The sequence below is a fragment of the Rhopilema esculentum genome, chromosome 6 (genome assembly GCF_057945365.1).
Source record: "Rhopilema esculentum isolate cy_ngs chromosome 6, ASM5794536v1, whole genome shotgun sequence".
NCBI classification, from domain to species: domain Eukaryota; kingdom Metazoa; phylum Cnidaria; class Scyphozoa; order Rhizostomeae; family Rhizostomatidae; genus Rhopilema; species Rhopilema esculentum.
In genome coordinates this window covers 77,494-103,967 of record NC_142820.1, presented here as the reverse complement: position 1 = coordinate 103,967, position 26,474 = coordinate 77,494, and the positions used below count along the sequence as shown (strand labels likewise).

The 26,474-nt window shown below is 35.7% G+C and overlaps 1 protein-coding gene across 3 annotated transcripts; it reads left to right on the top strand.

Moving 5' to 3' along the window:
- The first annotated feature begins 3,102 nt into the window (after nt 1–3,102).
- On the top strand, nt 3,103–24,331 carry LOC135686150 (protein prickle). Of its 3 annotated transcripts, none has more exons than XM_065202335.1 (7): nt 3,103–3,262; nt 10,555–10,649; nt 19,708–19,897; nt 20,453–20,710; nt 20,967–21,170; nt 21,800–21,986; nt 22,878–24,331. In XM_065202335.1, the coding sequence occupies exons 1-7, from the start codon at nt 3,236–3,238 to the stop codon at nt 24,170–24,172; spliced, it is 2,256 nt and encodes a 751-aa protein (XP_065058407.1). In that variant the 5' UTR covers nt 3,103–3,235; the 3' UTR covers nt 24,173–24,331. The 3 variants fall into 3 exon arrangements, with proteins under 3 accessions (XP_065058407.1, XP_065058408.1, XP_065058409.1); XM_065202336.2 differs by lacking the exon at nt 3,103–3,262 and adding an exon at nt 3,281–3,812; XM_065202337.2 differs by lacking the exons at nt 3,103–3,262; nt 10,555–10,649 and adding an exon at nt 10,661–15,102.
- The last annotated feature ends 2,143 nt before the right edge of the window (nt 24,332–26,474 follow it).

Here is a 26,474-nt window from a genome sequence, read left to right as displayed (position 1 = left end):
GTGGGGCTCGCGCTCCCTTCCCAAATGATAAAGCCCTTCTGTTTCAAATCAGCAATCCCTTTTGTTCCTATTTTCCTAAAACAGTTGTTGGCCAATCATTCTATCCTTCCTATGCCATTGATCCGATGCACTACCGCAGGATTTTTGCCTCGATATGTCCTGTGTCAAACTGATGACAGGTGCTTCAATAAACGTATGTCGCACAATTTGCTTGAGACTTGCATGCACGTGTTGCAGGATAAATTAAGAATATACGTATTATGAAAACATTAGGTAAATCCACACGTCAATGTATAAAGGTAGCCATTTAGACAGACACAAATTAACAAGCCTCGTGGAACCAGCCATAAAGAAATCATCACTGTATCCAGCATCCTATATAATTAAAATGCACATGGCAAAATCGCATTTAAGTAGATGGGTAGGAATTAATAGTTGAATTAGGAAAACAGATTAATCACATATAAGATATTTGAATAGAAGACTAGGGTTCGAGTAATGGAAGTAGGCGGATGAGGAGATTAGAGGGTAATTGTATATAGAACATAAAAGTTAAATAAAAGTGATGCGAAAAATTTCCGTCTTTCCAGCAACTCGATTCACTTTTGAAATTAGAAGCAGTTAATGCAACAAATAGTCCACCGTGCGCCAAAAGTTGACAGTGAATTGGAATGGAGAGTTTGGAATAAGACAAGAAAAGAAAAAATTGCTTGAGATAAAGTGTGACTAAGTAGGTGAAGAGAGTGAAAGATTTGTTACGATAGAATTTTAGAATCACTTATGAGACCTCTTTCGAATCAGTTAGAATGAAGCATTTATCCCGTACTGGCAGTCTTACTTGGGACGAATGCAGCCCTCGTGGGGAAGCAAAGAGTCCTTGTGCCTTGTGGGCAGTTTTATGACAATACCTGAATTTACCACAGCAAGTTCCGATTGCACTGGAAAGCAATCAAACGACAAAAGGATAGTGATTCTTCGAATTCTCACACAATGGCCGGATATTTACATCTACTCTTTGCTATAGATTCTTGTATTTCACTTTTTACCATTCTGATGACGTTTTGTACTCGGCAAAGAGTGTCAGACAAAGAAGCTTTTGTAATAATTTCCATATCGCTGGTCTCGTGTAAATGAAGGTACCATGATGCACCAGAATAACGGCTGCAGATCTATTTCGACTTGAAAGTTTCTAATATGCCACCTGATATAATTGTTGTGTTTTTTCTTTCTTTACAGGTACAACATTACTTTTGGCAATATGTTAATCTTGTTCTTTTCATGACCTAAATAGCTTACAACTAATGTGTGCCTATATTTTTGAAAGAGATTGAAGTTCATACTTTCGATCGTTTGAAAAATGAGTGAAAAATAAAAATTTCCTTCTCCGTATCAAAACTCGACTTAAATACTTCGGCGCTAAGAAACTTTGCAAAAAGCCTGCAATTATCTTTAAGGATGCAAAAGTCATAAAATGAAATCCTAAAATCAAGGAATTTGTAGGCATTCAGAGAGGAAATAGAGAATAAAGAGTAATAGAGAGGAATCTCGTTATCAAAGGGTTGTTACGGAGATGCTTTCCTTACAATTTTGACTTTCCTCCAAAAGACATTATCGAAATTATGACAGGACAGTTTTGGAGTTGCAGCTCAGGAATTGATGAAAATTGGCCAACTCGAAATTCAGACAAATGGGTGATAAACGTTTCCTCTATCAACCTGTAGCAAAAACATTTCTGGTAAATAAGTTTACACAGGTCAAATCATTAATTCACAGCAAATCTAGAGTGGTTGTAGTGACTGGGCTTGAAATTTGGTTCAAAATATTGGAAGTTTATTTAAAAGGATTTACATGGAAAAGCATTTGCACAACACGCAGCTTGCTTGCAAGAAATCAAAAAATCGAAATGGTTTCCTTTCTTTTGTCACCTCTTGTATGAAATGGAAGTCAATCCAACGGTAGCACATATCTCATTTTGCTTTCTTCATCATAATTCAAACCATAGGCTAAAATATCAACAAACTAGCAGGGGCTATAGGCCCCCACTTTTTTGCAATGATAGGCTAGACAATTTTTTGCAAGGTTCATACTAACGCAATTTTCGATAGTTTACTTCTATGTAGTAGCAGTCCTTCTTGACTGGGAACCTTTTTTTTCATTTTCTAGGTGTTTTATCTTGTTTGATCATATGATGTACTGTATTTTCTAACTTTGTTAGCTTTATGTTTTCTTACCCTTTTTATAGTTATTGATATCTTCTCTGAACCAGACTGTTATAAAAATTCAGTAGAAGTAAGCAAGTATTTTCTAAAAGGGGCGTTTTCCGGCGTTCTAGAGAACGTGTCCTCAAAAATTTTCAGGCACACTCATTTCAGCCACTCCCTTCCTAGACTGGTGTGCAGTCCCTGAATATTGCTACAAGTATATGATACTATAAACTAATAAGTTCTGTTTCTTACTGCTAATATCAAGCTAAAGATGTAGCTCTGAAAAAGCTTTCGAGCCAGCTGTCCTTTTTGTTTTTTAAAACTAACGGGTATTGTATCGTTCTAAATGTAGGTGAAATGCTTTTATATGACTTTTACAAGAAAATCACTTTAGCGAAAGTCCACACCACACCATAGGCGTACTGGACGGGGGGGGGGGGGGGAGGTGCTGGAGGGCTTAAGATTCGGGCAGCTGATTTTTCGGCCAAAATTCTGGTAGGAGGCTTCTCCAAGTCTAAGAAAAACTACATTTTGAACATGTTTAAAAACCTCTAAGATGAAAAAATAAAGTGTTTGTAATCCCGTCCAAGCCATCCCTGCTAATTCCGTGAAAATTTAGGAGTTATTATTTTTCGGGCAAAAAATTTCAGCCCCGCTTACCCGAACTCACTTTGTACGCCTATGCGAACACGTTTCAACTAACCCGCATTTTACGCTCTTTAAAGGGCACTTATTCCCTCAGCACTGGCGTATTTTATCAATCATGAGACTGGATATTGACATAAAAACGAAGGGGGAAATTTCTTGAACACCTCTATAATCGAAAAGTGACCCGCGATCCTCGCCAAAACAGTCAAGCAGCAGGTGATTGTTCTCTTTTGTTTGATAGACAATCAAACTTGCAGCGTTGACATTTTTATTCAACAAACAGCATCTGCATCTTGAGTGCTCAAAGGGTGTTCGTATTTCACAAATACGCTGGAGCGGTAGGCCAAGGTTTGAAAGTTGTGCGACTTGGATAACAAATCACAATGTTACGGCGAAAAGACCAGAAAAAGGTATTGTAAAACTTGCTGTTTATATTTCTTGAGGAAGGACAGCAAAGCATAGAATATATATTGTATTTGATGTCTCTGCATTATTCGGGAAACTGAACATCAGCATTTTCATAGCCAAAAACGAAGTTTACAACCGATAAACATACGTCAGATTTACTTCGGTTTTTTCGAGTAGTGATAATGATCGTGTAAAACTGTTGTCCGTGGGCTGAACATTATATAATTAAATTGATTCGGGTTGCATACGAGTAGCGAGTCAAAACACACGTTTTCTACTCGGACTTAGCCCAGTATGACATGGCCTAAATTTGAGTTTTCAGGAAAACTTCACATTTTGTCAGAAGATTTTTCAGGTGATCCGTATGATAATAAACGATGTATTGAATTGAAACAAATGGCTTCTAGACCTTGTTTCGGATTGTAGATGGAGCACAAAGACTTTTGGTAAAGCCTATTATTCCCAAATGGAGTAAAATTCAACAAAACTCATGGATTGTTTGTAATAAAACCTTGTCCAGATTCTTTAGTTTCGCCATGAAGATTATGCTGGGTACGTTCATCATACGAAAATATGTATTCCAATGTCTTTTTAAATTCCTTTTTACATTCCGTTACACACTGAAACAAACATAAATCAAACAACAACAAGTTTTTAAACAAAGGTAAATGAATCTGCAGTTTTTTTGTTAGGGTCAGTTGCATTTGTGTACAAAATAAATCTAGCAGAATTTATTACGAAAGCTGCACAGTATTTTGAGACTGGAATACAATTTTCTTTTTTTAAACCACCAGCTTATGATGAAGTCTCCTCTATACATTGCCATAAAAACTAGTCATTGGACAACCTCATTGAAGATTTAATAATGATGGGGAGAGAATCACAGATAAAATATGTCCGAAAAGTTTGACAGCTGATTATTGTCTTGATTTGCTCAGCAGAGAGTCGAGACTACAAATGCTTTTAAAAAAATTATCACTGACATCTAGTAGCAAAAAATATAAGAGCAGTTGTACAGCTTGGCCTACTAGACTAGGCTGGTGGAGAGTCAAGAAATGTAAAGTTTACTATTAATAAAATTTGTTTCCTAACTTATCTACTATAAGGCAATTTTATAGAGCAACCTAGCAACTTTGCTGATCAACTCATGAAAACAGGAGATATTACAAAGGTACACTCAAGCTTAACTCTTTCCTTGTGACATATAAGTATAGCAAAAATATTATACCTTGCAAGCAGGTTACAGAATTTTACACAACCCACCTGTCATAGAAAATAAAGAAGGACATATTTTGAAAATTCATATATTTCAAAAATTTAAGTAAACCACCCGGAAAAAAGTTTTGCAACACCTGCCATAGTGATTAATGGCAGATCATGCAATGCAGTGGAATCCTGATATAACAATCTCTGAAAGGAACCAGAAAATAGTTTGTTATATTGGAAGTTTGTTAAACCGGGAGAAAACATTTTTTTAGGTCTTTTGGCAGTTACTCCTAGAAAACCTGCTATGGGTTTATTTAGGCTATCTACAACTTTTGTGCACATATACTCCAAAAAAACCAAGCTGAATTCAAATATTACTAATGGTTAGCCATCAAAAATGAAATCTTTATGCTCCTCTCAAAATGGGGTACCCAGGGCAAAGCTGGTATTGCTCCACTTCTAGTTGGTTGCTGATGAAGTCTTTGATTACTTTACATTCCTATTTGTTTTATTCTGTTCCTCAATCTGGGCTTCTCAATAAAATTTTATCGTCGCTCATTCCCAATGTCTCATATGTAAAAAGGTATTCGGTAGTGTCAATGTACTCATTAGCATTAATTTTTGACTCAATAAAACTTTCAAACCATGCTCTGAGCCTATCAGCTAGGTCTTAAAGGATGTTTTGCCGATCACAATAATGATTTCCCCAAAGAGAAAGTGATAAAGAACATCAAAAATAAATAAGTAAAAAAGTAAAAAAATTATGAAAAGGCTAAATGAGCTATTGTTTAATCAGCCAATGGAGTGCAAATGAGACAGCAAATTCAATAAAGGATAAATTCAAATATTCCATTTTCATTTTTCAAAATTTTAAATCAACAATTGAAGCAACTTTGAATTGTTGCTTTGAATTGTAAACATTTTGTGCAGGTGCTTCTGGCTCTGATGTGCAACTTTTTATGATGAAATGCGCTGGGATTCTACTTTATTCTTCAAAAAAATAAGAAGGACATAAAGCTTTCAGGTAAATTTGAGTAAAAGTTGCCTTGTAAAGGAGAAGAAGATGGGGGGAGGGGGGATTGGGGCTCCACGAATGGACACCCAGCTTTTTTTCATGAGCAATTTTCTAATTTAGCTTGATTAAAAACATAGGGGAGGGGGATGTAAGTTTTTCTCTGAGATCAGAGCTTTTTCTTTTTTTTTGCTTTTTGATGGTAAGTTATGGTTCTTCTACAAAACTTAGCTGACATCAGAGTATGGTGTATTGGATTATCAGTTCCATTAATAATGAGAACTATAATGAAGATGATCTAATCAGCAATGCACCAACCCATGGACTCACTGGGTCTGGACCCAGGGTCCGAGCAACACTTTAAAAATGTTACTGTTGATTTCAGTATTGTGTTTGAATTGGGTAGTAAGGTCTTTAATTGACAGAATGACTTGATGTTTCATATACTTATTAATTAGATAACTTAAAACAATGGATAACTAGAAAACTAGAAAACAACAATGGATGTCAACTTATGTGTTTTGTCCCACCCATTGGGTTTTTCCTCTTGCCTCGTTTAAAGCAAATCACCAAGAGGGAAGGAAGCAAAGGTGGCAAATTTCCAGAACCTCAAGGTCTAGGGGGCCTCATAAAGCTATAAATTCCATTTTAAGAATAGAATTAATTAAACGAAGCAAAAAGTTGCCTAAAAATACTGAAACGCTCTAAACGATTGCAAGAAATGACTGCAAGAAATTTTCTGAAATGCATTTTAAGCTTATCTGAAGGGTGTGGTTGCAGAAAATTTTTGCTTGTGCTGCTCACAGGGGGAACCTCTTTTATGTTGTTGCTCCAGATCCTCAGAAACCACTCAGCAACCCCAAGATGTCAATTCTTGTATGTTATATTGCGGGTTACAAAATAAGTCAAACTTGTTTATCAGTGACAAGCACAATTTTCTCACCTGTTGTTGCAAAAGGGCATTTTCCAAAGTTTCCAAGGGTGTAACCTCTGACCCCTTTACCATCTCTGCCCCTTCATCATCCACACCACTATTTTAGGACTGGCAAAACCCCTGTTTTCACTACATAAACTCACACATTGCTAGCTGCAGATTCACCAATTCATATAGGCCCAACTGTGCCTACAATAATTACAAAAGTTGAGTCGAAAAATTTAAGGGATAAAAATGTCAGAACTAATGACTTCACTTGTTGTTTACTAAAACCTCGCTGTTTTGCTATTATCCTCAATAAAAATTTTTGAAATCTTTTGAAATGACTCTTGAACTTTTAAACTGTATAATTTTTTATAATTGTTAATGTTATAAGTTATAAAATTCTTATAACTATACAATTTCTTATAATTGTTATGGTTTTAAGTTATAAAATTTGCAAAACTATTTTGGATGCCATTTTAATTTTGATGCTGCAATACTTTTTTCCTGGTAGTTTAGAGGCTTATTGAAATAAAAGAGGGGGGAAAAAGTTTTGTCACAATGAGAATTGATCAGGGTCAAGAACAGCATTAGACAAGTGGTCTTGTCAGAAATTGTACCAGACAATTTACATAAACAAACAGTAAATTTGAGTTGATGATACTATAACTTAAAACGACTTTAATTCATCAATATTTTTTACTATTTGGTCAATGGATCAATTGGAAGGTTGATACTTTGAAAATTTTCTGTAAGTATCTAAGAACAATAACTAAGTTCAGGCTCTTAAATAAAAAGATAAATGCATATTCAAAACAATCTTGCCACAAATGAATTAATGACTTGCATAAATTAATATAAAACCTTAGTGATGGAGCATAAGAAGAACATTTTCATTTTATTTTCCCGATTTAGTAAATATTTGCTATATGTAAAGACACATTTCAAATATTATATAATCTAGTAATCAATTATTTCTGTCACTGTCTCAAAACTAGATAATACACAAAAAAGACGAAACAGTTTTTTTCAAAATCGCTAAACTTGGGGTTCAATTTGGGATAACATTTTGACTAACATATTCCTGTCTCTTTACTTTTGTTGCACAAAAATCCATGCTCAAAAATAAACTCTGTATTTAAGCACCTTTGAAGATAAAAATTCAGACTGGATATATGTAAATGCTAAGTCATGTCCTCTTTGGTAATATAACCTTTAGGATGCTTTGTACAAAACACTAATCTGGGGCCTTAAACCATGACCAAGGTTGGTAGGTCACTACACGTGCACAGTACTAGAGCTATTTGGAAAAATGCCACCAAAAATTTGAAGAAAGAAGCTAGATGAAAGAAAATTTGGGAAATATTCTCAGAATGTGCAAAAATGTTCACTATTCTATGCATTAACTTTATTGAAATTTACTGAAATATTATTTGATTGCTCTATATTTTAGAAATGCATGTTTTTTTGCCTTTTTTGCATAAAGTTCACTTTTATGAATTCCTTATGTTGAACCGGGAAGCAATCATCATAGAAGTGGCCAGTGGAGATGCTTTGTGCTCTTAATTTTCATTTCATTTCATTTCAAATGTTTAGGTAGCCTTTCAGCAATGCTGATCTTCAAGGGGCCCTCCACTTAAAATACTAAATTATTATAAAAAACAAATTATGCTAATAACAATTCAATATTTACAATTAAAAAAAATCCTATTTTAACTTGAGTTTAATTTTACTACAAATATCTATAACGAAAGGCGATATGGTAATTTCCAATATACAATTTACAATTACGCCTATTTACAGTTTCACAAAAAGTTGGTCAAGGAAGATGCCTGTTTACACTCAGCTGAAAGGCCATTCCAAGACCTAGCACCTCTAAATGAGAAGCATTTCTGTCCATTTTTGGAGATTTTCTTTTGTAGCCTTAGGTCAGTTGATGTATTCCTAAGATTCCTAGAATTTAACTTGGATGTCTCTGTGAAAAGATCACACATGCATTGTTAAGCCAGTCCATGAAATGATTTGAATCCTTGTCAACAGTGAGCCAAACCATCAAAAAAACTTTTTTTGACTGTTGGGTCCTACAGTTTTCACAATATTTAAAAAGTTCCAAAATTTTAATGCAAAAGGCTATCAGAAAGTGCCAAAAGGAGAACTTAGGTGTAAAAATACCAATGTGCCTACCCTGGCCAAAAAAAGGAAAGATGGGAAGAAAAAAGAAAAAACCCAAATATGAGGTTGGGGCAATAATGAGAGCAACATTCAGAGGGCACAAAGAACCGAAACATCCAAAACAAATTGGGAGTCACTAAATTAAGAGAAGCTCAACAGAAAATAGAGCAATGAAACAATGTTGGATAAATATGTCATCAAGTCCTTAAAATTATTGCATTTGCTAGTTAGTATTTGATTTTTGAATATGCTAGAATTCAATGTATTGTGGAGGTCCAAACCCAGATAATATACATTTCTTGACAATTTTATTATACCTGGCACGCTTTGTGAATCATGCTCTTATGTTAAAAGAGTGACTGTGAAGACTGAGGTGGATATAGATTCTGCAAGGCAGTGTCTATATACTTTGCCGTGAAAAATTCTCACAATTTCAATTATATAGTCTAAACAATTGAAAAAAATCGCGTCTTTCTTCCAGTCCTGTCAGGATATCAACTTTGTATACGTTAAAGCAAGTCCAGGTCTCACACTAAGTAAATAAAGATTTTTTTATTATTTAGTAATTTTCTCTGTGTTTATTTGAGTCTTATTCAAGACACTTCGATGAAAACGACTTTATGTTGTGAATAAAGGGCACAGAGTTTCATTTTTTCTTTTGGTGGGGTGCCTCCATAAGAAAATGGTGACCTCCAAAAGAGGATTTTTTCTATGAAAAAGTGTGCCACGGAACCTCAAAATCTCACTGAAAAAGGTTGGGAAGGGCTTGCAAAATAACAAAAAATGTGTAAAATTAAATTTGATACTGTTTTGAAACTTTAAGACTTATGGAATAAGCAATATTAGCTTTAAAACATAGTTATTGTCATTAGTATTTATTTTTGGGAAGACGAGTGTAAATTTCTATTGTTTACGGCTATCATTCTATCCATTTGTTTGAACTAATGAGAAAGTGCATCATTTGGGCATGCGCATTAGGGTGAAGACAAAATTTTGTGGCCGTTTGAAGCGTTTCATCAAAACTAAATATAATAGTTGCATCATATAAACCAGTGTTTTCTTCCCCATCTTCTCTTGACTCTCTTTTCTCTAAATTTTATTCGCCTTTTTATTCGAGATTGGCTTATTCTCATAAGTGTTACAAATGTTTCTACCGGATTGTATATAATGCGACGTGAAAATAATAACTTTGACTTTAATTGCGCATGTGCATATAATGCAAGATTTTGAAAAGCCAACCGAACTTCAGACAAATGCTGGTGCGTCTCCAAAACAATTTAAGAGTTTAGATTGTTATAAAGGTGGCTCTGTGGTTAGAATCGCAGGCTACAAATCCAAGGGTCTGGGGTTCAAGTCTTTGCCGTGACCAAACATTAATAAATCTGAGGGGAGTCTCTGGCTATGCCATTTCGTCGTGGGTTTGTCAAGGCAAGACCAAATTCAGGACCATGTTTACTTAGCATTCTCACTGTTTTAAAATTTACCTACAGAAAGAAGATAAATACAAATGCAACTACAAAATTTCCTATACCACCTGTTCGGAAACTGAGCTAAAACTTGTAGGGGTAGCTGTGAATTCAGGATTTGTTCCAAATTAAAAATTTTACGATCATATCTGTTGAAAAATGAAAAAAAACATTCGTAAATACCTGAAAGAATTGCTATGTCTAAAAATGTGGTAAAACCTTTCATTTGATAAATATCTCATGCTGTTTGGGAGTAAACGATTAACAGTTATTTTGTGTTTGTCGTCCTCATGATAAGAATCCTCGCTATAGAAATTATAAACGTTGAGCGAGCTCACGACATACAATTATTAGTACAATTAATTGTAGTACAATTATACTAATAAGTACTAATAAGTACAAATTATACTAATGTAGTACTAATAAGTACAATTATTAGATAATGCATATTAGTGAACGATATCATAGCCTGCTATATCACACTGAGATTGCTTGCTAAAGAATGTATGATTTTTGTTTTAGTGTGCAAGGCCAAGCGTTAATTGGACGGTCGATGATATGAAGCACTGCTCCTTATGTAGGGATAACTGTCCAGGCTACGCACCGTTTTCTTGGCGGTAAGTCTGTTTGTGTGTAAATAGTTCATCGTAGAATTAAATTTGTTTCTACATACTTTACTGTATCATTTTTTTGGTACCTTGAAAGGTTTTTGCTACTAAAAAGCGTTCTTGTGCTGTATCAGGGAATTTATCATAACCTTTTACAGTTTTTGCAGTCTCTGTATGTTCTGTAGTGCATCACGTGTTCCAAAACAACCTATCAGTCCTTAAGTCACGCAGTCAGTCATCTGTAGGGTACAAACCATGTTTGGATATTATCTCGGGAGATGCAAACTCTCCGTTCTTTGCCTACCTAAGTGCTACGTATTTATCATGCCATTCTTCTCTTTTTTCTCCACCATTTACTCAACTTAGCAAATTGTGAGGTCACAAGTGTTTTTTTCTGCATTTCAAATCGTTGAGGACGGCTAGTGAATGCTAACTGATCCAATGCTAACTGATCCTCGTTTTGCAGGCTTCATAAAGGGACCGTCGTTTGCATTTTTGTTCTTGGTTTTCGAGGGGCCTATTTAATTTGCTTCTTGTTCATTTTACTTTAGTCGAAGTTGACAAGGGTTTCATTGTTGGAGCTAAGGACGTAACCAATCTCTAAATGTTTTATTCGACCTGGTAGACTTTGGCTCCACATCTATGCTTTGAGTTCTAGCTTTAGGTATAATAAACTTACGCAATGACTGTCTAATGAACTTATTTCTTTTGTTCATTCGCGAGACCACCATTAAGTTTTCTCTTTATCCGCTTAAACTGTGCATCCCACTATAAATCGTCGTCAGTTATAATTCCCAGGGATTTTTTCGGTTCTCTTCATGCCAGCTTTGTTTAGTGTGTGTTTATTTGGAAATTTTTAATTGTTTATTTTCTGGGGATACTCTGGCACAATGAGTATGGTTTGATTAAACCCGACATTCACCCAGAAGGATTCAACAGCTCGTGCTTTGCATTACACGATGGCATTTTTTAAATGATATGAGGCTTTATGGCTATTGGCAGCATTTTCTCTAGCTAGATATCTCATTCAAAGTCTTTTGAATGTCAACCTTATCTATACCTTAGTTAACTATGTCTATACGAAACCTCGGATGACTGCGAAAGAATCCTACAAGTCATTTGCCTTTTTCCTAACCTTTTTTAGCTTTTCTGCTGCATTTAGCTTCACAAAAGCCAGGTTTCCTTTTTTTCTTATTTAAATGCTGCGTCTATCTTCAATATTTTGACAAGCTTCAAATGTATATATTGGCCAAGTTTCTTGATATTGATAAGGCAAGATGTTCCAGTATATGCGAATTACAAGAAATGTATTTCTCGGTTTTTTTATATTTCAATGATGTAATTGTCCAAGCTATATCTTGGTGGCTACTCATTTTTATGTCAACTAAGGTTGAAATGTTAGCAAAAAGGTGTCAGGTAAACTTCGGTCATATGCATGCAGCACACATTGAAAACCAGACGTATGCTACTTTGTTTACAGAAATTGGTGTTAACTTGAATCTGCCTTTTGTCAGGTGCTGTTTATTCAATCTTCTCTCAGTAGATAATAAATCCCCCAACTTTATAAATACCACTCCCTCCTGTTGTGTTCCATAAAACCTGTTGTAAAATGTTAGGTTTTGTTTCTTTCGAAGGAGCTTACTTAATGCGCGTGTGTTAATTGATAATCATTGAGGCAGGGATGGATCGGTCATGCTGTTAGAAACAAAGATTGCAGTTCTTGCTTTGAATATGATTCATCCTTCTTTGCATGTTGTTATCGTTGAAAACACGAAAATGCTTTGGCGTTCAAAGATACAGAGATCATTTGTTCTGCCTTAGTCATAATTCGTCTTATCCGATCAGATAAAGTCCTCGCAAAAACTCACTTACGGAATTTACAAGTTTCTCATAAACAGTTGTAGATGCCATATTTGTAAGCTGTTTACTTATAATTGGCAGATTTCTGGCTAATAGTTTTTATCAAGTAAGGTGTTTTCTTCAAAGTCTTGGGAGCCACTTAAAAACACCTGTCACCTATACCCTCGCAACTACGAAAAACAAGTTAAGGTAATTTTGGTTTCTTTGATTGGTGCTGTGATGTGTAAGATGCAAGTCGCTTTTAGCTGGAAGAAGCCACAGCAAGGAGCTATTACTTCCAATGGTGATTTGTTTTTCTTAAAGAAGAACAAACGTTGTCGCAGCAAGCCTCTTTATAGCAAACGCAACCTGTAGTTGGGCGTGTTTTGCAGGAAACCATTCTGTTGTTCGGAACTTCCGACCTGTTCTTTGATAACGATGAGTCTGTGTTGCAGCTGATTAGAAATTAAAATAGGTTAATTTTGTTTAAATGTTATAGTGAAACGCATCTTGTCTATGCAGAGAAAAATCGCCTCTTTGTCTCCACGAATTGATAAAATAAGATTGACAAATTTGGAATATCCTTCCGATGTTACTGAGATAGAAGAAACAGTACCAAGTTGTACCTATATGCAACCTTAAAATGGGCAGCGTAGATGGTGCTTGTGTCTCAGGTTATGTCTCAGGTCATATTTTTTGGGAAATTAACATGACGATACTGATTCTTTTGGTTATTTGTTGCTCGATGTCCGTCAAAATGACGTCATCATGCACATTTGTATTGTTGTGCTCTTGCTGTTGCCCGTCGTTTTTGGCAGTACGTTTGCAAACCTACTTTTCCAACCCATTTTTGGTATTCATTTCACATTAAGCAACTTCGAAAGCATTTTATGTAGCCCTTGCTTGATAAAAGTGAATGTAGGCTTTGCGAATAGACATTCGTTTTGGTACCTTTCTGTTTTTCATAATTGGCATACTTTTGCAAAAAACATTAATTTTTTTGGTCTTCCTAGATCTCTTCATGGGTTTTCTAGGTCTTTACGCTAGTGCAGTAGTCTAGAATCTCCAAACCACACACTATCTTGTCCTGTAAATATTGAAATTAATATTAGACGCAGAATTGAAATGCCGGTGATATTGATATTAGGTGCAGTTTTGAGTTGCTGCGCGTCTAATATTAATACTCCGTCAGCCAATTAAGGTGTTTTCGTCCAGATAATAAGGCTTTACGACAAGACGGGGAAAATCTTTATCAAAAGACTTTCAAAAGAGATCGTACCCGCATACAGTTTTATAGCTGGAAAATTGCGCCAAACGCTTTAATCTGTTCTTATGAGGCTCCGTTTTATTCTGATGCCGGATTCGATAATTTACACGAGAAATGGCAATATAGGATTGATATCATCCTATTTCAAGGGTGTTATTCTATATTAATAGGACACTTGTAAACTGAAGGCCGATCCAGTTTGCTGCAAATCTGATATGGGAAACGCTATCATGAAAACGAGGCTTTATTTTTACGAAATATGAACAAAGAAACCGCTACGGATGTTAACGTTCGGAGAGAGGGTGTAGAAGGTTTTCGCGGAGTGATATTTCCTTCGAAAATACCCGTATGGAATTTTCAATCAGAGTTCTATACTGATATGATAATCAATTGGCCATTGCAAACCCATTCGATCTCACGTAATCGAGTTGGCTCACTGTTATTGTTTTTAGGGATGGTCTAAGAACGTTTATATATACAACTTTTATGGATCTTAGACATACGGGCACCCGGTTCAAGACATACGGGCACGGGGCCAGTTCGATAATTTTGGATTGAAATTTCGCGCAAGTTGATATTTTTAGTCGAAACACTTGTACAATAGCATATTTCTGGATCCTAAAAAATAGACAATTATAATTCTGATATTCTGATAACAAGTGCCCCTTCCCTCTTAAATTTCTTTATGCCTTGAAAAATGATGATTTTAGCTGTGAGTCGTTATATCTCTCTCCACGATCTTTATGTATGTTTTAACCGAAGTCTTCTCTGTCCGGTGTTTGGGATTGTAGAACAGGTTGTTGATTTTGCAAGATCAAAATATGAATCAATCAACTCTCTTTTTGTGAGTTTAGGGAATATTTTAGTTTCAGAACGAGGATTAAATCCTTCAACTAAGTTGATTAAAGTGGCAAGCTTGTTAAGAATGTTTGATAATGCTCACTGTTCCTATGAATGTTCGAACAACAACCTGAAATGCCAACTCTATGGGCCCTTTGTCTTACTAATCGCCCTTATAGTTCTTCGAATATTTTCGTTTCATCTATTATTCCTCATCCCTTGACGTTTGCGCAGTAATCTACAAAAGAAGCCTTTTGAAGAAAAGCGGTAGTGACCACAAAGCGAGTATAAATCAGCAACCATATTAGCTCTCGTAATACTGCCCAGTATTATGGATGAAATCAGCTTCAAGAATTTATCGACGAACAATTTCTGATGAAGACGGACAAATATTTTCTCAAATGTTCGCAGTTCAAGTGTTGTTATAACAAATCCTTGATAACAGAGTGAAATTTGGAAATTTTGCCAAGCTGATCGAGTATACAATCTTGTTTTTGTCACGTCGAGAGTACTGAGGTAATTTTAGACTTGTTCTGACCTGATTCAACCCTTCTGGGAGCGCCAGAAATAGCCAAAGTTAGCGATAATTCATTTTTTGCTTATTCCTTTGTATTGCGACATTTTATGTATCGTGTTTAATGATTAGGGACGTTGTTTATAGTTGAATTTCTTGGATATCAGTAGAATGCAGCAAGTACTTTAGGCTTGCTCGAATTATCAAGGCGAAAAATCGAGCACCTGCTCCTGCAGGATTTGGCTAGAGCCTTAGCATAAGCTAGGTAAACCAAAATGTTTGATAGTCTCAAACAAGGACTTCGGCCTAGTTTACATTGAAAACAAACAAAGTTGTTTTTCGTGGAGGCTTTGAACGCATATTTTGATCCTCTTTTCCACTACCCAAGATCTTATTAAGAAAAAGCTTTGTTTCAAAAATTGCTAGAAAGTATGTATTATGTGCCGATACCATCACGCAACGTTGCTGTGGACGGTGACAACAACTATTATGGTGGACAAATAATCTTAGATTTTTTTCCAAGTGTGAGAAACTCTAGGTTACGATGAAAGATTTTGCAAGCTTTTCTTCTGGTCAGAATTTTGAAGTCAATGAAAGTATTCAAAATGAAAATGATTTGAACTTTCTTTTACATTAAAGGTTGTGTTTTTTTATTGCCTCGGTGTAAGTGGTGTAACATGACAAGTATTGTTTCCTAGTTATTTGCAATACCATTTCACTTTAAACGCGATCTGCACGTCAAACATTCAAGAGTATATCAATTCTGTGCGATAGCAAGTACTGTTTGCTATTGTCTCAATATCATTTTATGTTTTTATTGAGCGAAAGCTTGTAAAATATAGCTTGGACGTAAAATTTGCGAGGTATAACTGCATAGTCTTTTGAGAATATTTGCTAAGAATTGCTAAGAATATATACACTGTTGTTAGGTCTAACTGCGGACATGTTTTGGGGATTCTGTCTATAAACATAGATCGGAAATGTTTAATAAAAAGGGACACTTGCAAAAGGGCATTTCATTTGCAAAAGAACTTCTGGATTAATTAGATTAGGAAACCTTAGTCCTCACTTAACCGCATTGAAATCTACTGTTTTCATATACTCAGAGATACTAGAGGTCTTTTTATCTCAGGTACTTTTTCATTTTTTCAATTCATAAATAGTTCAGTGGAAATCCTTGTATAAATTTGCTCAATGCATACACATCCGCTGTCTTTTAGAATTAAGACCCTTTCAATTTTGCTTCTTTTGTTTCAATTCTTATAGAGAAGCTTCAAAACCACTCTACTGCATAATTTTCGGACATGTTTTCCCAAGTACTGAGATGGATTTAATTTCGCTGCATTTTGTTTTTTTTTAAAAAGTCACTTGTGAATGCAATAAAGCGTTATCTCAAACTGCATTCCATTTTGTAAACGGCTAGAGAATTGTTTGTATGAAGTCACGTTAGTTTCGATCCCAGTCCCTGCGCATGCTCTATCCTTGAGTAAACAATGTCAGTTGTGCCCTTGCGAGAGAAATAACAGTTTCTCTAAAGTGACTGGACTGCTTTCTGTAATTTCATTAAGTGCTACTTTGAGTTAACGCTGATACTTTAAGGGCAAGACCATGACAAAAAATATCAGAATTTTTCAACATTTGTCGCCGTTTTGTTTTGTGAGCTTTTGGTCATACGAACTTTCCCGATGAAGGGAGAGTAGCCACTGCGGCTGTTTCCCATGCTATTGTATATAGAAGCATTTAGAAGGCGATTTGCGCCCTCAAGACGACCATATTTGCTACCACCTTTAGCTAGGATTATAAGCTGCTGGACAAAGCTATTTCTAAAACCTTCACTGTCTGGTCGGGTGAGCCTGAGCAAATTAAATGTTTCGTTATATATTTTTTAACAAAGCTAATATTTCTTGAACTTGCTACTTAGGTTATGCTTCTTTCAAAGTAGATAAAACAAAGCGCGATTTTTTCTATATAAATATGTTCTTATTTACGTATTGAAACTTTAAAAAAACAGATCACAAATCCATGTAAGGCACAATATGACCTCATTAAAACAACCTCATCAGCGCAAGTTGTGTCTGGGTTTTCCACCCATTCCATATTGAAGACTTTATATAATCGATTTCCATTCTGTTTATCTCGGACCTGAAAGGCTTCTTAGTAAGGGGTAGCTGTAAACTATGGCTTTTTATCGATGACAAGCATTCTACATAGGAACATCGACAAATTAGAGCACAAAAATACATGAATTTTTAAACAAATATGAATCTTTGGGAAATGGAATTATTCCGCTTAAAGACAATCCTTTATAAGAAGTTTAATTCGCTCAATGCGTTCCACCCAATTCCTTTCTTTCAATAGGCTCTTATATCCAATATTCGATAGTCTTTGGCGGCAGTGCATGACAAATGAGGACTGGCTGCGTATTGATTTTCAAGTGATTGCCTTGATTTATTGCAATATTTGGTCTCGAAAAACAAACTTAGCAGACCATATCTAAGATTGCCTACCGAGCAGTCGAAGCCCAACGACCCAACTGCTTAATTATTGATTTGTTCCTAATTTGAACAAACGTTTTCCTGGCGGCAGTTCAGCCATCCAACCTTCGCCTGATATGCCATACGCGAATTTCGGAGGTTCAAGTAATCTAGGGCTTATACCGAACGTTTGGCAGTACACAACGGTTCTCTTCCACAAGAATACCACCATAATAACAATTTTTACACCATAACATTCTTCAAACCTCCCATTAAGTCCATGCCCTGACAATCGTTTTCATCTGATATTTTGTTTTGATCATGCAGCGAATTACCTTGTGATTTATTTTTATTTGCGTTGTTGTACGAAAATGTAATCAACCAAGCCGAAAGAAATCAATAAAGAAGTTTTATCAAGGCTTGACTGCCCATACGTAAAGTCATATTGGGTGGGCCTGACACAGCGTCAAATGAAATATTCTATATTTTCATATATTTTTGCACTTTAGTACAAGAACCATTGATGTAATGAAAAAATCAACGATCCGGTAAGGCCAAATAAGTGGGAAAGTTTTGCTGTGACGCAAACTACACATCTTTCAAATGTTTTCATTTTATTGGTGTTATGAAGGCCAACAAGGGAAATTTCCTCGTTAAAGTCAGCAGTGATTCTAGCCGTTGCTCTTCATTTCTGGTCCCTCTTGATTTGTGAATATCAATAATTCCTCAAAACCTGGTATGATGTCAAATGGCTAGTGTAATTCCCCTTCCCCTGGTATTGCAAGTAACTTAAAGTTAGACATAGAACATACGTCCTTATGATTTTTTGCTTCATTAGCAATATTAAGTTTTTTAGTCTTAGTCAATGTACGGTCTGCAATTTGTATCTGACTTCGTAAATAATTAGGAGCAATCAATAATTAGGAGCATTCAATCTAGGGAAAGGTTGACTTATTTCAACGAATTCAAAACATGCTTCATGCTTACAGTTTGGAAAATTGTGCAAGTGCTATTAAAAAGAAAAAATTGCGTCTCAATCACTGACGGCATGTTGTGCTTTTAAATTGTGTTATTCATTGTGGCTACCAACAAAACCCAAAGAAATTGATAAATAGAAAATGGTTGCCATGGTTCCAGTTTATAGAATCCCTGACCACATGATAAAGTACTTGTTTCCTCGTGTTGATGGCTTGGTCAAATCACTTCGAGGCTCCCCTGCTTTTTGTATGCCATTTCGGATAAAAGCTAGCAATGCTGTTTTGCATTGGCTATCGAAAGGGCCTGTTCAATACTACCGATTTACTGGATAGCATTTTTTAGACTTGCTGAAAAGCTACCAATTGCTGATCTTTGTAAGTTGCAAAGCGTTCTATGTATTTTCTTCTTCTGTCATACTAAAAGTTTCGCTTGGAAATTTATTTAACTATGTATTATTATTACTAAACAGCTTTGAAGCAATTTTTGTATCCATTATAACCAGGGAATTATTTGATTGCGAAATTATGTCGAAATATTTGTTCGTAAAAACCCTTGAGATATTTATATGATGCAACTTGTTCATCCATTAAATTGATGTTAGTTGATTCCTAAGGATGTCCACGATTTTAGAAAATTTTCTCAGATTGTCATTGTTAAGTCAGTTAGTCAATAATAATGAAAAACCGATGGAACTTTTACAAGAAATTTACTCTCTTTACATTATATTGCTTACTCTCTTTATTCCTTTTACTTCTTGATGACACCAAACTGCAGAACTTAACAACAGACAACCTACAAAGTTGTCTACTTCCAGACTTTGCGATTTTTCTGTACCACATATTAATTGGGATTTTCTGTCATCAACTTCTTCGGCGTTAGAATTGATGCCCGTTTCTGTACTTTGGGTTATAGTTCAGAGAAAATATAGACTATTTAGTTTACAGATTTACAATCACTTGATTGAATTCCAATGTTTAGTAGTTTTTCAATGAATTTACAGTAATTTAAAGCGTCCGTCTGTTATGCTTTTATAAGTGATTTTCTGTTCTTCCGCCTCGGATTGAAAAGCGAAGAAGCTGTCTCGATTTCATTCTGTTTTTGGTTATTGCTAGTTTTTCGTTCCTTGGAGTCTTAAATTATTTTCACCTCTTTTAGCAAAATTTGTCGTTACTGCTCTTGCCCACGAGAAGACCACTGTATTATGACGTCAGTAAATGATAAAACACAGTTTACTACGAGGCTGGCAGTTGACTCACAAACGTATTACAGCCAGGGAAACGATGACGACAGTGGCTGTACTACCGAGGAGTATGCTTGGACACCTCCTGGACTTTCTCCCGAACTTGTAAGTGAAGCTAATTTTGCATGTCTTCTTCGCTACCTACTTGTTAATATTCGACAAGTGAATGATTTTACTGAAAGCTTTTAGAAAAACGTGCTTGATTTTCTTAAGATATACTTATACTTTTCACTTTGGTGCGCTGATCCTGCTGATATGTCAAACAAATATCCTAGATTATCTGGGTCTTGAAAGGAAAGTTCTATTTTTCCAGAAAATATGCAGATAACTTTTTTGATTCCAAAAGTATGAGGGTATGTTGAAGCATTTATTAAGCCTTAAAGACAATTTGAGAGCTGCGACTAAAACATGCAATATATACGAATAGTTTTTTTCCGCTTTTGTTCTTATTCTGCTTCCCTACACATTGATATCATTTGCAATTTACTATAATTATGGAAACCAAGTAAAGTTACTGTTCCATTTGTCTATACAGTGTATAGAAATTGTTTTGTAGGAACAGTGTATCCAATACCCAAAGTTTAGTGGGTATTTCCAGCTTGAATTGGTTGTCTTAACTACAAATATTCATTAGTCAAACTTGGCGAAATTGTTCTTTAGGTGCGACTATTCATGTCTCGGTTACCGGAAGAAAAAGTTCCATATGTAAATAGTGTCGGGGAGAAATATCGCGCGAGGCAACGGTTACGCCAGCTGCCGCCCCAAGACTCAGATTTCAAACACTGCCATGATATGTCAGAGGAGGAACGGAATGAGCTGAAGCTTTTCCAAGCACAGCGGATACGCGATGCATTAGGTCGTGGCACTGTTCGTGTCATCCCAGAAACAGTCGAAGGAATAACTGGCCTTTGTCAGCAGGTATCGCAAAAGTTTTTATATATCTATCTTTTAAATAGCTCAGGTTTTTATAGTTTTTTAATGGATCATTTTGTATTTAAAATTTTATGTATTTATTCTCGTATGTATTTAGTTGATGTAGTAGTTTTAACAGTTGGCTTGGATTAGCTCATTTCTTTGTAAATAGCTATGTAGCGCCAACTTTAAATAAATTGATTATTATTATTATTATTATTATTAGAAGTTTTAACCATTCTCGCTTCTCGTTTTTACGCAGTGTGGTAAGAGTATACCGCCTGGCGATGTTGCAGTATTTGCTTGGAAAGCTGGCCATGACTGCTGTTGGCACCCAGCATGTTTTTGCTGCACTGTGTGTAATGAGCTTCTTGTTGACCTTACGTATTTTTATCAAGATCGTCGTATATATTGTGGAAGAGATCATGCCGAGCTTTTGAAGCCTAGATGCTCAGCCTGCGACGAGGTACATACTTATTTCGATATTTTAAAGCTATTTTATGATAGCGATAACAGTATAAGGCTTTAATAACGTATATACTACACACTGTGCAAAGTTCTGGAAAAAAAGAAGAAATTCCACTAGCCTTGTTCTTAATACCCTTCAAGGAGGAATAGGAGATCGACTGTATTTTACGAATCTATGTACTTTTTTTTCTAAACATCCAGTTTTCGATGGGGGTTTCAATTGATTTTCTAAAAAGCAAAAATCATTATTATTCTACTCAAGTTGAAAATATTCATGTTTTCACACTGCTGGAAACACTGTTTTAGAAATACTTTACTTATTCTACCTGAACGACTGCAGAATTAGCTTAGCCAGAAAGAAACTTTGCTACCATAGTTGCATCCGAACTTATGAAATCCTGCTACAAAATAGATCATGAAAATGGCTAATATTCTTGCTCTAATCACACATTCTTTCAAGTGCACCCTCTCTTATACCTTTTTATGAATGTACAGGTTTCATTGTGAATTTTCTTGAAATTTTTATTTATGAAAAATAATTTACTGTAGTTATATTTTATACCGAAATCAACTATCGATTTGCCTCTTTTCTTATTTTCACCTGTCCTTTTTTATTTCTTTGTTTAGATAATATTCTCAGACGAGTGTACTGAAGCTGAAGGGCGCTTTTGGCACATGAAGCATTTTTGTTGTTACGAATGCAATGCACCACTCGGGGGTCAACGTTATGTCATGCGTGATGACAAGCCAGTATGCTGCCAATGCTTTGAAAAAATGTTTGCTGAATTTTGCGATGCATGTGGGGACCCAATAGGTAAGTATCTTTTGATGACTGTATCCTTACCTGTTGCAAAATGCAATAACGTTTCCAGGCCCGTTCATATGAGATGAGATACCACATTCACATGGGAAAAACTGAGATTTGTTTGTAAAACTGAAATATTGTTTTCGTGGGCAAAGGGCCTGCCCACCTAGGTGACAACCCACTTCTGAGCCGGTGGCATCTCACTCGGGTGGGATTGAAGTGTCTCCTATAAACATAATTTAGAATGTTTCAGGTACCTATTGTGGCAATTTTGGATGAAAAGATAGTAAAAAAGCTATAAAAATTGGTTGGCTCATGTTTTATGTGAGTTTAGTCCACACAATTTGGATGAAAAGTCTTCTACCATTTATATGAGTGAGATATCTACCATTTGTATGTTGGAATGAGATCGTTTTGCTGGGTTTTATCAAGTAACCAGTCTATATGAAGTGAGAACAAACAACCTTAAAAATGGCCTCATTTTAGCTTTGTTTGACCTTCTTGTTTGATACCTTAAATAATCTTGGTTAGATGAGTGGATTAGTTGTGCTGTGTAGGTGTTTTGCATCTACTTCAATAAGTTTACAACCTCTGACGTACATTTAAAGCAAAATTACAAAACCTGTCTCTGAAATTTAAAGCTTTTTAGCTTTTTAAACGATTCTGTACTTATTTGTCAAACGACCCAGTCAATTCTTTTAATCAACTAATCTGTTTGTATTCTTGTGCTCTGCTATTTTGTTAGCTTTACAGATGCATATGCTGTGAAGGAAAAGGAAATAGCGTCTCTAGAATTTTACTGTTCCAAGCTTAGATAATTTTGTCTCAAAAGTCTCGATTCATAAAAGTTTGTCTCAAAAGTTTAGACCTTCCTTGAAAGTAAATAATTTTTTTCAACAGGAATAGATACTGGGCAAATGGCTCACGGCAGTCAACACTGGCACGCCACCGACAAATGCTTCAGTTGTTACACATGTGGTGTTTGTTTGTTGGGGAAGCCTTTCTTACCAAAAAATGGTGAGATATTTTGCTCCTCCTCTTGTAGTCGCGGGAATCCCCCGAAAAGTAATGTGGTAGCCAAGTACCCGCCAAGGTCGCTTTGCAGAGGGAAGCCTGTTCCACGTTATGAAGATAAATCATCGGGTACCGAGGGATCTGCGTCTGTCACTCCAGTAGTCAGCCCTATCGTAATGCGAAAGCAACCAGAGTTACGTGCGAAATCAAGCAATCGAAGCTCGCTAGACAAATACGGACTAGCTGCTGTGGAGAAGATGTCGGAAGCAATGAATCGACAAGCAGGAACGAATGCAGCGCAAGATAGTGATCGTGACGACGTGAGCTCGAATGGTTCTAGGAAGGAGAAGGAACTGCCAAATTTTGGAGTTAGTCGCCAGGGCTCGAAGCCTGTGTTGCGTGTGAAACCATGTCATCGGCCGAGTCAGAATAAAATCACAGAAGAGGTTTGGATTGATATGGTACCTCCAAAGAAGATTACAACTCGAACTGAAAAAAATGACGGAAATTTGTCCGCCGACTCAACTATGCTTAGCGAATATTCAGATGCGGAAAAGTCAATTATATTAGAAAAATCGCTTAGTTTTTCTAAGTCCAGTAACTATTGTCAAGGACAACAAAGATCTAAGAAAAAAGGGCGTCGTAGAGGAGAAGATTCGTATTATTCTGACTACGAAGTTGAAAAGCAGAAGCGATCGCAAAATCGATCACGGTACATCCCCGAAATACCCCCTCCAGAAAGTATTTTATCACATGTGCCTCTCAAGCAAAACACGCACTCAAAATCAATGGAATGTTTAGACTCTAAAATGCGCGTAAAAGGACGCAGAGAACAGCGCTTAAAACAGACAAAAACAAAATCGGAAACTAACTTATCGTCGTGTGAAAAATCTCTGCGTGTTAAAAATGATGTCACAAACTTTTCTATAAATCCAACCTCGCCATTAAAATCTTCATTCAAAAAGATTGATATTGGACGCGGAAAATCAAGACTTAACCAAGATGAGGATGAATATTTCAGACAACCTCGTGTTCGTGGAATGTTTGGCTCGGATGTTAAACCAAAGCGAATTACATACGTAACGAGAGACGATATGGCTATAGGAGGCTCAAGCACGAGTAAAGATTCGCGTAAAGGGCGAAAAACGAGAAATAAGCAAGAAAGATGTGTCATTTCTTGAACTCAAATGCTGAAAATAGTAAGATATGTAGTGAAAAATAGAGATAATACTCGTTTTTCAAACTGTAATTTAAAAGACTTTGATTTCTTAAAAGAAATCTGTCGTTGTATTTGCTTCTTGTGCTTTCTAGGAAATGATGATTAGAATCAATGTGATATTTTTTTATTCGATTTCTGACTGGAATTCACTGTTATGATATTCTGAATCAATTTCAATACTGTCTGTGCAATTAAGAATGATTGAAAATTTTTTTAATGATTCATGAAATAACGTCGTCTGTTTCAAACTACTAGCACAACTTAAAGCAATACTCATACTTGGTTCGTTAATATTGATAAAAGAAAGATAAAAATATGGCTGTAGTTCTGGATCTAAAAAAGACCTTAAATGTGATGGACCATGACATACTTAAGTCAAAACTAATCCGAGGTTCTCATCGGTAGTTTTTTCCTGCCTAAAGCAGACAGAACAATACTGCAAAATAAAAAATGATGGTCAAAAATCGCGCCGCATTATTCAGTGTGGTATACCACAGGGATCGTGCCTCGAGCCACTGCTACTCATACTCTACGTAAACAATTTTGCCGATTATCAAGAAAGACCTACTGGTCTGAAACGAACAATACAAAAATCTAACATCCATCCACGATACTGTAATCATTAATAGAGCTGCATGTCTGAAACCAAAATAATCAATAGAGAGCCTGGTTAAACATTTTAGGTTGAAAGACGAATGGATGTAAACCGTTTGTTTTAGAGTGTTGTTTTAGACAGGTTTAGTTGCACGCAAGGTTGAGTTTCTTCAAGCTCAAACAACATCCAGTTTTACGAATTTCACTTTTTATTTCAATTTCACTGTTCATTGGCTCAATATTTTTACAATATTTTGGGGTCTACATTAACAAAGAAAAGAATTTCTTTTATTCGTAAGTTTGCTAAGTCATCCAATGTCTTTTAACCTTATTTGACTATCAATTTTTGGTTGTCACCTAGTAATGTTCTGCCTACCAAAACATTTAGGGATGGGGCATTGCCCTTGAGCATGGCTCTTCCTGTTACGTGTTACACCCTACTGTTACGTGGGCTCTGTCGTTTCATTTGATGGTTGAGGGTCGTGACATTCATAGTATTCGCAATGAACTTCTTTGCCTTTTGCAGATATGGCAAGCCAAGCAACTATTTCATAACTAAATTTAAATATTTTTTTATGAAGAGCAGATGTTTTGCAATTGTTTAAATAGGGCTCAACTGACTAGGTGACCTGAAAAATGTTTAAAACTGCAGGTCAACTCTTGTTTTCTTCCGATTCTGATTGTATGGTAATTAACAAAGCGATTTCAATTCAATAGTAAGGTACTGATAATGGAATTTGTTATTAATTTCAATCATCTGCCTAAGCGATTAAAAAAAACTTTTCAAAGATCTCAAGAAATTGAAGAGGTTTTTCAGCCATTTCTATGTCTTCAACTACTCCTTGCCCTTCCATTGAATTATCTTTCTTATGGTTGTTTACGATAATGTAAACCAGATTAAGGTTAGCTTTTTTATCACGAGGAGAAATCTTGGAAACATTCATTGGAAGTTGTTTTGGGTTGATTTTACGTGGAATTTCAAATCAAAACGCAGTATCCGTTTGAATGAAACTGGATCGAACGTCCCAAAGTGTCAGTGTGTGACCAGATCGCAATTTCGAAATTATGCTAAAGTGTCATCAAACTATGCCAGATTTTCAAAAATAATGCTAAATTTCAAATACAGGCTATCCTGTTTTAAAGAGAGGCTAGCGCATGCGTAAATCAAAAAGAGTGGCCAAAATGTGATTTTAAATAGAATAGTAAACTTTATCATAAAAAATGAATATAAACCGCTAAGAAAACCAATGCAATCAATTAATTATCAATTATGTGTATATGTAGTGATGTAAATGTAAAATATCGATGGCACATAATTTTTACTTACAGAGCTATTTCTGGCAATCAGCATTGCCAACTTAGATAGTAACCATTCAACCACCTCCAAGTAAAGACGTCACTCCAAGTACATGTTATGATAATGATACTCACATGGTCATAGCCACACATTCGGGTGTAATGTGTTTCCATGCAGTTACGATAGACAGCGGATCATTTGTGCTAGATTTAAGCTAGAATTATGCTAGATTTCAAGTTATGCCGCCAGGTTATGTGTTAAAGGGAGATTTGGCCGAAATGGTACTAAAACCATGATATTATGCTAGATCTGGTCACACTGCTAGTACTATATATCTAGTTTCCAAAGAGAAAGAGCATTGTACGTTGTACTT

What these genes read in the sequence shown, in the direction of transcription:
- LOC135686150 (XM_065202335.1), top strand. Translation starts at nt 3,236, where the DNA reads ATGTTACGGCGAAAAGACCAGAAAAAG. An exon ending in GGCGAAAAGACCAGAAAAAG is followed by an intron (nt 3,263 to 10,554) that starts GTATTGTAAAAC and finishes TTTTTGTTTTAG; the next exon opens with TGTGCAAGGCCAAGCGTTAA. An exon ending in TGCATGTGGGGACCCAATAG is followed by an intron (nt 21,987 to 22,877) that starts GTAAGTATCTTT and finishes TTTTTTCAACAG; the next exon opens with GAATAGATACTGGGCAAATG.